At 45.2% G+C, this 12,603-nt stretch overlaps 1 protein-coding gene across 1 annotated transcript in view; it reads left to right on the top strand.

The window, feature by feature from the left end:
• The window catches only part of LOC144144570 (sodium-coupled monocarboxylate transporter 2-like), a 72,025-nt gene that overhangs the window by 39,570 nt on the left and 19,852 nt on the right, over positions 1 to 12,603 (top strand). Inside the window, exons 8-12 of the mRNA XM_077676078.1 lie at positions 1,857 to 1,986; positions 4,963 to 5,051; positions 9,763 to 9,872; positions 10,626 to 10,693; positions 11,450 to 11,536. Of these exons, the coding sequence (XP_077532204.1) occupies positions 1,857 to 1,986; positions 4,963 to 5,051; positions 9,763 to 9,872; positions 10,626 to 10,693; positions 11,450 to 11,536 (484 nt within the window). The remainder of the gene's footprint in view (positions 1 to 1,856; positions 1,987 to 4,962; positions 5,052 to 9,762; positions 9,873 to 10,625; positions 10,694 to 11,449; positions 11,537 to 12,603) is intronic.

The raw sequence follows: 12,603 nt of genomic DNA on the forward strand, positions 1-12,603 counted from the left end.
ACGCCAACGGGCATGCTCATTTTCTAACCTTCCACATTGCCGAACATGACGTGGACCCCAAAAGACGGCCATCCCTCTCTTTATTAACGTTACGCTCCCTCATCTCACTGGATGACGGACTTATGCAGAATAAAAGAACAATGCCTTGGCACTCACTGCTCAGATATGTATGAAGGGTTGACTAGACGCTGGACGCCGACATTTACGATAGATTGGCCTCTTAACGTTCTTGAATCAAGAACTTTACCTGCCTTTAGGGCTAAGGGGCAAACTCAATGTGCTGCTCGCCCTAATATTCTCTGCTCCATAGAGGACGTGGCTTCTTGCAAATAGATGCTAAATCTGAATATACCAATGAGTTGTCAGTTAGGTGCACGAAATGAGTCCCAGGTGATCTAAATTATTCCATGGTCCTCTAGTACGGCACGCCTCATGCCATAGTAGAGATAAAGGTAGTGCGAAATATTTTGGCGCATAAAACCCAAAATGGTATTTTCTCCAAACATTTCAAATCCAGCCGCATAACTAGGAAGGCAATGCCATAAAAATACCCCTGGAAACTGGAAGTTCCACCAGCCTGTAGCCTCCCTCGAAAAATATGGCTCCTTGTAATTTAATAGTTTATTTTACGTACCCACCAGTCAGTGAAACAGGAAAAAAGAAAAGAAATGAAACAAGATTTAGATAAATTGTCAGCCAGATGTTATTGTTTCTTCCACTTTACTCTGCAAAGGCAGCCAACCCACCTTAGCGTTATTGATTTACCCGCGTGTTCATACTGCATGGCGCAGTCTTATCGCGATCATCACAGTTAACGGCCACGAAGAATTCCGATGACTAATGGTGACGATGGGAACGGGTCACCATGTCAGCGCCCGTCCCCGCACGTGACAGGGTAATTACATCACGACAGTGATTGGTGTAGCAGTTTTTAAAGCGAAGATTTTTATGCCTTCCTGATGGTGTTCGATGTTCTGCCAAAACGCACTGCAAGGAAGGCAACTTTGCACACCGGGTTTTGCACAACGATGGTGATAAGCGAAGGCACATCAAACGCCTTATAAAAAAACTTTACCCGTGGTAGGAATCGATTGATTGATTGATTGATTGATTGATTGATTGATTGATTGATTGATTGATTGATTGATTGATTGATTGACTGATTGATTGCGGGGTTTAACGCACCGACGCTTCACAGGCGGTGAGGCGCGCCCTAGTGGAGGGCTCACGAATAATTTTGACCCCCTGTGAATCTTTACCGTGCGCCGAAGTCTCGTACACACGGGCGTTTTTGCTTTTCGCCTCCATCAGAAAAGCGGCCGCCACGGCCGGGAATCGAAACCACGTCGTCGCGCTCAGCAGCACAGCGGCTCAGCCACTAAGCCGCCGCGGCGAGTCGTTCTAGGAATCGAACCTGTGCTCTCGCGTTATGAAGCCAAGGTCTATCCGATTGCGCCATTCCGAAAGGGTCGAAGCAGTTAAGCTCCATGTTTTAACCATCTTTCTCTTAAGAAAGGGGCCTTCATTTTTATCTGACCAAATTTGATCAACGTTTCTTGTTCTTATGGCATACACTAAACCCTCAACCCGCCTAAGCGGAATGCGGAACCTGACTGTTATGCGCTTCTCATGAAGCACGTTTCGCACACGCAAATCAGCACAGAAATGTGGAGTTTCTCCGTATGAAATTTAGTGGTCCAACCAAAATAAAGAAAACCACAGATTCAACTGTCGTTTTCTATTTCTCAAAGAAGTCCCTGTTGCGAAGTTTAGCCTTGTTTCATAATACTTTCTCAAGGAGTATCACAGGCATCTTCATGATAACGGCGATGCTTTTTTATTTCTTTTGGTTTTAGAACGGCCTGGTATGGTACGCTGATGATTGTGGCCTACTTCGTGGTTTCCGCCGGTTTGGGCCTGACGATGGCGTACTGGTACCGGAATTGCGACCCATTGCTAGCAGGAGAAATTCGAAGCACCGACCAGGTGAGCACAAAGGGCACCCGTGGTGTATCTGTACGCTCCAAGTCGAAGCGAGCGAAAAAGCATGAAGTGTCGTAAGGACATATGCTATAAACCTGTAGTGGCTCAGGTATGCTTCTGAATAAATGCTGTACGGTTAAAGTCGCCACATTCTCTCAGGAAGAATGTTTTGTGTAATGACACTAAGTCTCCACTAAATATCGTCTTGGTTTCATGCTTTAATTACCAGTTGCTCTTCCCTAAGTTGCTCTTGTATTCTTAGTTGTACGCATTCAGTTACCTTGTTAGATTACCGAATACATAAAAAGCAGAGGAAAGCAGCCGTGGGTGAAGAAATTGGCAAGGCGTCACCAACTGTCTATGGAGCACACGCCCACGCATATACAGACAAAGAGACTCACGGAATAAGCGGGAAAAAGAAAGGGACAGGGAATAAATAAAGTAAACAGGCAAAACAACAATAATGCCTAGATGCAATCCCAGGGTCACACCACAGCAGTGCCACGGACTCCTTAATTACGGCAGAATTCGTTCAATGGTCGTTTGTAGCATTTTAAACATTCATCATGGCGACTATTTTCTCCGCTTTCGTGTTTTGGTCACAACTATTTTATTCGATCTGGCTAACACTCTTACTTGCTATTTTCATGCAATACCGTTCATTCTGAAATAACAGGGGGTAGGGGGAGGGTTTGCGCGTGTAGTCGATCGTATATAGAACATACCCACCATCAGTATGTGCGAGCCATGGGCTGATGCTGATAGCGGCAATTTCTGATTTCCTACTGCGTGGTTCTCAAATTGGAGTTCGCAGAGCCCAGGAGGTCTGCAAGGGAATTTCAGGGGTCCGCCGAACCCTCTCCAGGACGCTTTCCCCTCCATAAACCTTGCTGACAATACAACAAATTGGTTTCGCTGCCCGGCTGGTACGTCTTTTCTCCGCGTGCAATGTGTGTGTAGGCTTTTTGCACACCACGGAAGCTATGCAGAAAAGCCAAACACACTGAAAATAGCATTGGGTGCTTGGGTGACTTTTAGCTACAAGAGCAAGCTGTTTAACAATATGTCATTCATTAGCATTAATTTTAGACACAAAATACAGGCATTATGTGGTATCTGGGTGACTTTAGCTCCAAGTGCAAATTGTTTTGACATTAATACACGAATCAACTTAGTTGAGCCTGGGGTCCCCAATACCTTATGCAAACCCGAAGTCCCGATCTCGGGTTTGCTGATACTGGACACATGCTGATACTAAAAAATCCCAGGCACACTCATAGTTCAGAACCTCCGGCCCATTAAAACGACGTGCACGTACTTCAGCTGTTAGAGTAAGCTTTATTGAAGGGTAAGGTGAAAAAAAATGAGGTGCTATTGCCGCACACTAAAAATTTTCGAGTTATTTGCACTAGGGTTGGTTTGAAACTCAAGCACAAAAAAGTTACGAGCATGCAATAGAGAATGTTTCCGTTCTTAGTGGGGAAATAATGACGTCTATGCAGTGTGCGTACAAAAAACGGCCCCAACTCGTAGTATTTATAGATAGCTATAGAAAGTGAAGTGAAAGGTTTTAGGCTAATTCTCCACATTTATATGATTGGGGTTCATTTCGCTGAGTTCGTTTTTCTGTTGTGTCATGAAGCATGGTGTAGCTGCTTAATGTATATGACGGTTTTAAAGCATTGTGAAATTTTATAACTTCAGTGCTATGAAAATAAGAAAAATAACTTTCCCGACTGTTTTAGAAATTAGCTCTTGGTGACTCAAATTCCACCTTTTGCAATGCCGTTGGCTTCCGTATCGTTATTGTGTAAATCTATGAGCATTGGTTGCCGAATCGAGTTGTGGGGAGAAGTTATCTTGTTATCATGTTTGAGCAGTGTTCAGTCAACGGCAGCTTTATCGTCAGCATTGGTATCTACTTAAAAATTAGAGTACGTGCTCTACTAAAAAAACACATGCGATATCAGAGCAAAAAGTGGAGTACGATACTCTCATGTTTTAGGGGTGAAGACTCTTAGGGGCTCGGGTTGTCGGCATCTCCTGTCTTCGTGGTCGTATAGTGTAGTCACGGTAATAAAACACCGGGTAATGGAACACTCGGACACTCGTTTTTCGATGCATCGTGCTATCACGCTTCGTGTTTCAAAGACACGAGACTTTTACAGTAGAGCTGTACACCTCTACCGCCCAATGGTATCATCTCCGTGGGCAAAAACGCCAAGACGCCAAGAATACACCGATACACTGCATGCTTCACCCCTACCCCGGTTTCACGTTAGTAGAGATGGCCGGGTTTTTTTATCGGATGGTACAGTCAACAATAACGTTGACTCCTAACGTATCGTAAAAGTACACGGCACAAACAAGTCTGTGGCATCGCACATGTCTACAATATAGCGTACACTGTGCACCAGGAGGTGCACGACATTAAATAATTACGACACAGTAAGGCGCCTTATATCCCCTTATGTGCAATACTATTCAAGTGTTATTCGCTACTCAAGAACATATGCTCATGCAAGTGTTGAATGTAAAGGTATTTTCCAATGCAAATGCAAAACTGTATTTAACACATTTGTTTGTACAGACACAATAATTTTTATGTGTTATTTTGCCAATTTATTGCTGTGGCTATTAACTGTGACATTCGTATTTACACCTCCTTAGTAAAACAAAAGTCTAAAGCTACAAGATCGCAGAATTTGAATAAACATAGAAAATATTCAGGTTATCACTTGGCTTGTGTTGCAGGCCGAGAGCATTAAGCTTAGAGTTCAGGCGATGAATAACGACTAAACCTGCTCGATTGCAGGAAGCAACTTTACTGAAGAGAAAATTTCCTTCGAAAGCAAATTTCACCCCCAGCAGAGCTAAGAGGAAAGATCCCAATTTTCCGACACGTCTCCCAGTAGGCACGTTTAGAGCTTTGGACGAGCTTCAAACATTCGCTATGTAAATATCACGTTTCGTTTGCAGATCATACCATATTACGTGAATACGAACCTTGTGGGCTTCATCGGTTTTTCGGGCGTCTTTCTGGCCGGCGTAGTAGGGGCCACAACAAGGTATGGATAACTGGTTTTTTAACCGATATGTTCGCTTTCCAAGTAACAGACCAGCAAAGACGAAGCCGCACTTATAACTCGTTCTAAAGAACAGAAAAGCCAGATACTGCAAGGTGCTATATACCGCCTGCCTGACCATTATGTTAGGTTTCAATTCTCTCTGTCTCTCTCTTTCGCCCTCGCCTCCTCCCTCGCTCTCTCTCTGTTTCGCTATCTCACAGTCATGGAACAGTTACTGTGACTGCACTAAATGTTGGTATTTTTATCTCCCCAATTATTTGTAATGTTGTTCTTTTCCGAGTGATGATAGTGCGCCATGTGCGCACTTTCTCAAGCGTTTTGTTTTCGCTCTCTGTGGTTAGCAAAGTCACCCTCATCTGGCCTCCTGGCCTTTCCTCACTGACGGGCAATAAATGTGCTCACCAGCAAGCCTGCGTCCTGTCCCTCCAGGCGACTAAGGATACCGCACCGTCCGTCCCTCTTCTATCTTTCGATGATATCACTCAATATTACCGGTTCGAACGGCAGCACTTTCCTCCTTCACATCCTAAACGCTCAAAAGCAGAAGAATCACTACATCGCCGACTGCAGAGCAATACTTTCCCTCACCCAGTCCGCTTCCATGGCATGTTTCCAACGTAATGCCATGCCGAATGCAAGTTCTGTTACAACACGGTACTCTTCCTCATATCATATTAGAGTGCAAGCACAATCCCAACCTCCCCCCTCTTCCATCCCCCTTCCCACCCCTGAGCTGTGTAGAACCTGGTGGCAGGCAGCGATCTGGATGTCCGGACAATTTTGGCCTCCAGAGCGAAGGCTACCCGCTCATCATATGGCTTCCTGGAATAGAGAACCACTCTCACATTACCGGCTTACTAAAACGTTTTCCACTCACTCACTCACTCACTCACTCACTCACTCACTCACTCACTCACTCACTCACTCACTCACTCACTCACTCACTCACTCACTCACTCACTCACTCACTCACTCACTCACTCACTCACTCACTCACTCACTCACTCACTCACTCACTCACTCACTCACTCACTCACTCACTCACTCACTCACTCACTCACTCACTCACTCACTCACTCACTCACTCACAAAAAGTAAATGTCTCACCCGCCCTCATCTGCAGTGTTTGTCCATGTTATAAAGAAACAGTAACTGCGTTAGACGTCATAGTTGATACTATCTATAGAAAAAGATTCTGTTTGTTTCTGAATTCTGTGAGAAATAAGGAGAATGAGAACTTGCCGAAACATTGTGGGCTAGACTGAGAAAACATTTTACCGCCACGGGCTCCATTAACTACGAAGTTATGTTGCCATAAAGTTTGTTCCTCCTCCTCCTTTCTCCAGTGTGGACAACACATCGACACAAACGCCAGAAGCCTGAAAAGAAGACGCCCCAGAGAAAAAATTCCCCGCATTTCCCCGAGGGGAAGAATGTGAAAGTGCGAATGCACGAGTTGAATTTGCCCGGTTCGGTAATGTTCGCGAAAGAGAGATCACACACACACACACAACTACAAAGAAAGAAAGATGCATTTATTCACAGACACCTATTTGTGTTGTCGTTGTACTTGATTGCTAGAGCGGATCTCAGCTTTGAAATTTCGTGTCAGTACTCCTTTAAGCAGGTGCATTAGCCCTTCTCACGCCCGATTCTTTGCCAATCCCCCACGTGGGTATGTGCCATGTCAGCGGCCAGGCTGCGCGTGCCCATCTCCACGTGCGCGGACATCGCCGGTGGACGCAGGTTCAGGGTCGCTTAAGAAGTGCATTAACACTTAAAAGAAGGCGCCCTTTGACGTGAAGAGAATGTTGCATTTTATGTCACCCCTGAATGAAGAGTGGGATCGGGATACCACTTAAGTGCGGAGCACTTAATCGGCCCGGCTTCTCGTCGTTGCTCGTCCGGGGCGACGGTATCTAGCCACCGCAGTCATGCGGCGTCACGCATCCAAACAGAGGCTTCGAAAAGATCACCGCTTCCCCAGGTCACGATCAAACCTGGGTCCCTCGCGTTACGAAGCCGGTGTCAATCCCATTGAGCCACAGAGGCACGAGTTTCTTGTATACAAAGTGTTGGGGGCGATCTCTGCACCGCGCCGTTGCCACGGAGTCTATAGACATTGACATAAAATAGGAAGAGAGAATAATGAACGCATTAATTTCCTGAAATAAACGAAAACGCAATTCAGTGTATTTTTATAGCATTTTCAGGGGCTACGGCCAGCTCTCCGGACTATTTTCGGCATCTACGCCAGGCTGACACTGACACCGTTCAGCAGAGGATTGCTATGTCGCTAAATTAGAGCACTACTTCATGAAAGAGCAATTCCCGAAGTTTCGTGGTTTAAGGAAAAAGTTTAAATAAAAATGACAGAAACCTTGGAGTATAGGGATTAAGGATGAAATTATGCTGGTTCAAGTGTGGAATGAACACCACCATTGCTCAAGAAAAGTGGTACTGTGAGTTTGCTCTTCACAGTACTGACAAGCGAGTGAATCATCCCTGCCCCTCACGAAATTCAAGCGGTTCGACTCAAAGTGGAAGCTTTCAAGTGTGGAGCAGTGATTCGCCAAAGGGGCTGTGGGACCCTCTCTTAACTAGTTTCAGTATCAGCGTGGCGTTGATATCACGTTGATGTCACGTCAACGTCACGTTGAGTCGAACTGCTTGAATTTTGTGAGAGGCAGAGATGATTCATTCGCTTATCAGTAGTGTGAAGAGCAAAGTCACCGTAAGTACCACCTTTCGTGAGCAATGTGGGTCTTCATTCCACACTAGAAAAAACATTACTCCCACCTCCCCTCACGGGAACCCCTGTGTAGATGCGAGGCATAGGGGTTCCGTTGTTGTTTCCGTTAGGTTGATTCTCCCATGGCGTGAAACGTGCCGTGAACCCCCTGCCGTGGCTATGACGCAACGTGGCGGGGCTATGACGCAACACAATCCACTTTAATCCAATCCAATCCAATCCAATCCAAGCCAAGCCAAGCCAAGCCAAGTTAATCCAATCGAATCCAATCCAATGCCCCTCGCGAGAGAGTGTTCGCTATCGGATAGGAGAGGGGGTGAGCGGCGGAGAGCGCAGCTCGCGCGGCGAGGAGAATGGGGAAGGGGTGTGGACGGACAACGACAACGCCGTATGGAGGAACAAGGCGAGTGAATGAGATGCCGTCACATCTAAAACATAATTTCATGCTTAATCCCTATATTCCGAAGTTCCGGTCATTTTTCTTTTAAAACATTTCCCTTAAATTCTGAAACTTCGAGAATTATTCTTTCATAAAGTCGTGCTCTAATTTAGAGACATGGCAGTCCTCTGCTGAGTAATGTGGAAACCGGGTCAGTAGTAGAATCATAATCTTGGTCCCTGCAGACAACGGGTCACGCAGGCTATGCACACTCAAACGCAGGCCCATTCGCAGTTGCAGTGTGAATAGGCGCAGGCGCATAAAGTATCTGATAAACTGCGACAGGTTTCTTAATTATTAAAACAACCACAACGTAGCTGCTTCCGGAAAGAGGAGCGTTTCCATGATTCATAAGGCACCGATCGGTTCCAGTTCACTGCATTCGTTGCAATGCGTGGAACGTTGTTCTCGCCCTCGTCTAATCCCATGTTAGCAATCAAGCTACGATGTGTAGGAAGCTTCCAAGTACTGACGCAGCTTTGGCAATGCGGTCTTCAAGAGTGAAAGTGGAAAGGTGCACCCTAAAAACTAGGGACGCGTTATTTTTTCCCACCGCGCAAGAACGGGTTTAATGGCGGACTAATGTGAGAGTTGAAAACAGCTCCTTAATCAGTAGCAACATGCCCCACAATTGGGCCTCGGTAGTGTCGATATAATTAGTCAGGCACTACGCCCAATCAAGTATGCTGAAGGTCACTGAAGTCACAGCAAACAAACAAACAAACAAACAAACAAGTGTGCGCAATTTTAATAAGAGGGTCATGGCACGTGCAGGATATATATAGAAAGAACGCCATCCCGAAGCTCTGGTAAGGCGGCAAATCAAATAGTTCGAGTGGGAAGGAAAAAGGTGCCAGCAATTGGTACCGAAACTCATATGTAAAAAGAACATTGAATTGCTGCTTTCTTATGCTCGAGCAAGTAAGTCTTATAGTGGGGACTTTTACTATCCTAAAAGAACGTTTCAAACAGAGGTCTGGTTATAGAGGCGATAAGCACTCTTAAATAAAAGGCCCTGGTTGCGCGCCAAGTCTTAAAATCACAGATTCGGTTTTCACATCGCAGCTTTCTATGGTTAGGATCCAGGATATTATGCCATTTGTACGGAAGAACTCTTCCCTAAACTGGGAGAGTGAAAGAGGGAAGTGAGAGGGAAAAAGCAAAACTACTCATGCAAACATGAATCGTCAAAGCAAGCGCATGTAGCCGCTCGCGCTGGAGCTGTCTGCCTGTGAGAATGTTTAACGCAGTGTGCGACGCAGTGTGCGCCTATAAGCTGAATAAGGAGACTTTGTGGATGCCATTTAGCGCCGTCGCTGCTATTCAATGGTGCCGTATGATCCGTACGCCTGAAGAGCAGCGGGCCTAGGGGCTGCACCTAATTACTAAATGGGAAGTAAACGCTCTACCAACCACAATACCAGCTCCGCTGCTCAGCCATCTTCATGGAGTTGAATGACCGAAGATACTTTTGTTAATCTTTTATGTGTCTTTTGCAGTACTGTATCGTCAGCCATTAATTCTTTGGCTGCTGTTTGCTATGTGGAAATTGTTGCTTTGATTCCAAAACCATCCCCGAAGTACTCGGTGTTATTGACGAAAATTATCGGTGAGTGTGCTCCAGTATTTGGTATAAGTGTATGTAAATATGCTCGTTAGAGTACAGCAAGATTTAGGGTCTTTCAGGAATTAGAAACCCGCCTCTCGCTTTTTCGAAGAAAAATAAACTCTCAGTGAGCTTTTACTGAACCAGGGCAGGAATCTTTTCTTATCTTAAAGTGATGCTTTTGTCAAGAGTCTTTGATATAGTCACTTCGCTGCTCTTCTCGTTTATAAATCGCACATATATCGAAGCAATAGTTGCAACTGCAGCAACAGCCAATATATATATTTAAAATAAGAAACTATAACAACGTCACGTACCAATGCGGCAATGACAATGCCGCAGACTATCCGCTCTGTCTTATCTTAGTAGATTTCCCTAAGATGCTAGTTCCACAACTGTGCAACTACCAACCGACCCAAGTAACCACATCGTCAAGAATCCGCGCAATTTCTTTCCTCAATTTATTAGAGCTGCAGAAGCTAACTGCGTGTCCTTTTGTTTCGAGGCGCGTTAATACCCTAGTTTTTATTTCCTGAAATTTGCCCATTTTTGTATTCCCAGGTGATTTATTTTTTCTCTTCATATTTACTGCTTGGGATGGAGATATGACAAGAAGGTTGAAAATACATTTCAAGATTTTTCTCTATACGTTGTAGCATTGAGCATGTTGTGGCATATTTGTAGCATTGCAGCATTGTAGAACATGTTGTAGCATTGAGTATCGATCTTGCACTTATACCCACTTCTTTATTCTAGCCTTTGCAGTGGGAATAATCATGAGTTTTTACGCCATTGTTGTTCCATACATGGGATCTGCTGGCAGGGTAAGTACGTTACTGTCACTTTCATGAACAAAGAAGCGCGATAGGTGGGGACTTTTGTGGACTTATATTGGGGACTTTTACTATCCCAAAAGAACGTTTCAAACATAGGTCCGGTTATAGAGGCGATTGGTGAAACGAGAGCCTTTTCTGCCTGCTCCAGAGAATCTTGAATATTCAGTGATATATGTGACAGTAAGAATAAAAAGTTTTTTCATTCAACCTGCCCACCAACTGATTTATGTTGATCCTTCTGAAGAGGTTGCGCGTTATCGCCTGATATGCGGCCTCCATATGCGAGAGTAATCCTTACGTGCTGACGAAGGAACGCAGTGCACAAATATTTTTATCCGAGAGCCGCGAAAGTTTGGTGGATTTATTCCCGGCTCTTCGTCGAGTAAACATTTCCTTATACGGACTACTGTCGAGTTATCGTGAATGATTTCTACCAATCACGTTGCTGGGTTCCCTGTCTTAGAAAGCATTATATGCCAAATTTTTCCCCACATTTAAAGTAAGATCATTGAGACGCTAGTGATTTGGCATATTTATTCAGATATTACGATTACACGAAGCTCCGTAAATGTGCACCTAATTGGTCAGTAAACATGTAACATGCATAAGAGATGCAGCGATTGTAAATAAAAAACGGCCCCAGAACAGCACCCAAGCCGCTTTCCACTACGAAAAATGCTAGCATAATAATTTCGTGCCGGAATTTATGCCTAAGCATAGACCTTCCGACTTTGCATTTTACAGGTACTTATGGTGCTGCAGAATTGCATTACGGCACCTTTTGTTGGCCTTTCAGTGCTGGGATTGGTGTTTCCATGCGTTGACACCAAGGTAAGCATGTCTGTGACGCTTGCAATACTACTGGGTGGTGCAACTGTGGACGAAGGCCGCATTACACACTGAAAAGAGAGCATTGAAATTGAAGGACCGGACAAAGGCGCTTCTTGTTTATTTTATTTTCTTTTCACGTAGTTTAATGATTTTCGTAATGCGGAAATGAGCCTTAAATGAAGGAATGGTTGAACGACTAATACAAACTTTAGTTTTCATCTGAACATGTCATTTCTTACAACTATATCTGTTAGTGCGCAGCACTTAAGCGCCCGCTCCTATGGCTTCATGGCGCCTTCGTCCCACGTTGCAACTGAGCGAACGAAGGGGACACCGGAGAAAAAGGAGGCAGGACGAGCAGGAAAGCGGAGGAGGAAAGAATGGCGAAAGAGTGTCGGGTAGGGCAATATGCCGAGACGACGCGAGGCATTCTGTCCGGCGGCGACGCCCTACGAGATAACGGAGAGAACGAAGAGGCTACCGAAGACACAGCGAGCAGGAAAGCGGAGAATGAAAGTATGGGGAAAGCGGGGAGGCATGGTTCCCGCCGAGACGTGCCACAGGACAACGCAAGAGTATATCGCGCGCCTTCCTGCGGTCGTTGATGCGGAGTTAACTTCGTGAGGCTCAGCAGGTACGCGCCGTCACCCAGAAGACTACAGTTCGCCCTGCGCACAAATTTGGCATGAGGGGAAATCGTGAGCCAAAGTTTTCTGTTGCCATTTTACTTTTTTCGGACAAAAAAGGATGCCCGGCCACACAGGCAAACATATGAGATTTCTCTGCTTTACCCACAAGCGTACCCACATTAGGCGTAAAATGGTTTAGTTTTACCCAAAGTACCTCCATTTTTAAGTGCTACGTCCGGGCCGGTTGGACACGTTTAGCTGAACTTTCAAAAATAAAACGTGGAATTTTCTACCGGAAATTCACGCGGAACAACGGTCTCCCAAGGAGCCGTCGTACCCACTCTAGTGCCATAACTTTATGCCAAATGACTACGGTTCTCCGGGTAAGGCATGGACACTGAACAGAGGCAGGAAAAGAACGGAGAACGTAACAGCCCA

This window comes from Haemaphysalis longicornis, unplaced genomic scaffold (assembly GCF_048455015.1).
Source record: "Haemaphysalis longicornis isolate Haplotype H1 unplaced genomic scaffold, Haemaphysalis longicornis Haplotype H1 scaffold_7, whole genome shotgun sequence".
In the NCBI taxonomy this organism is placed as follows: domain Eukaryota; kingdom Metazoa; phylum Arthropoda; class Arachnida; order Ixodida; family Ixodidae; genus Haemaphysalis; species Haemaphysalis longicornis.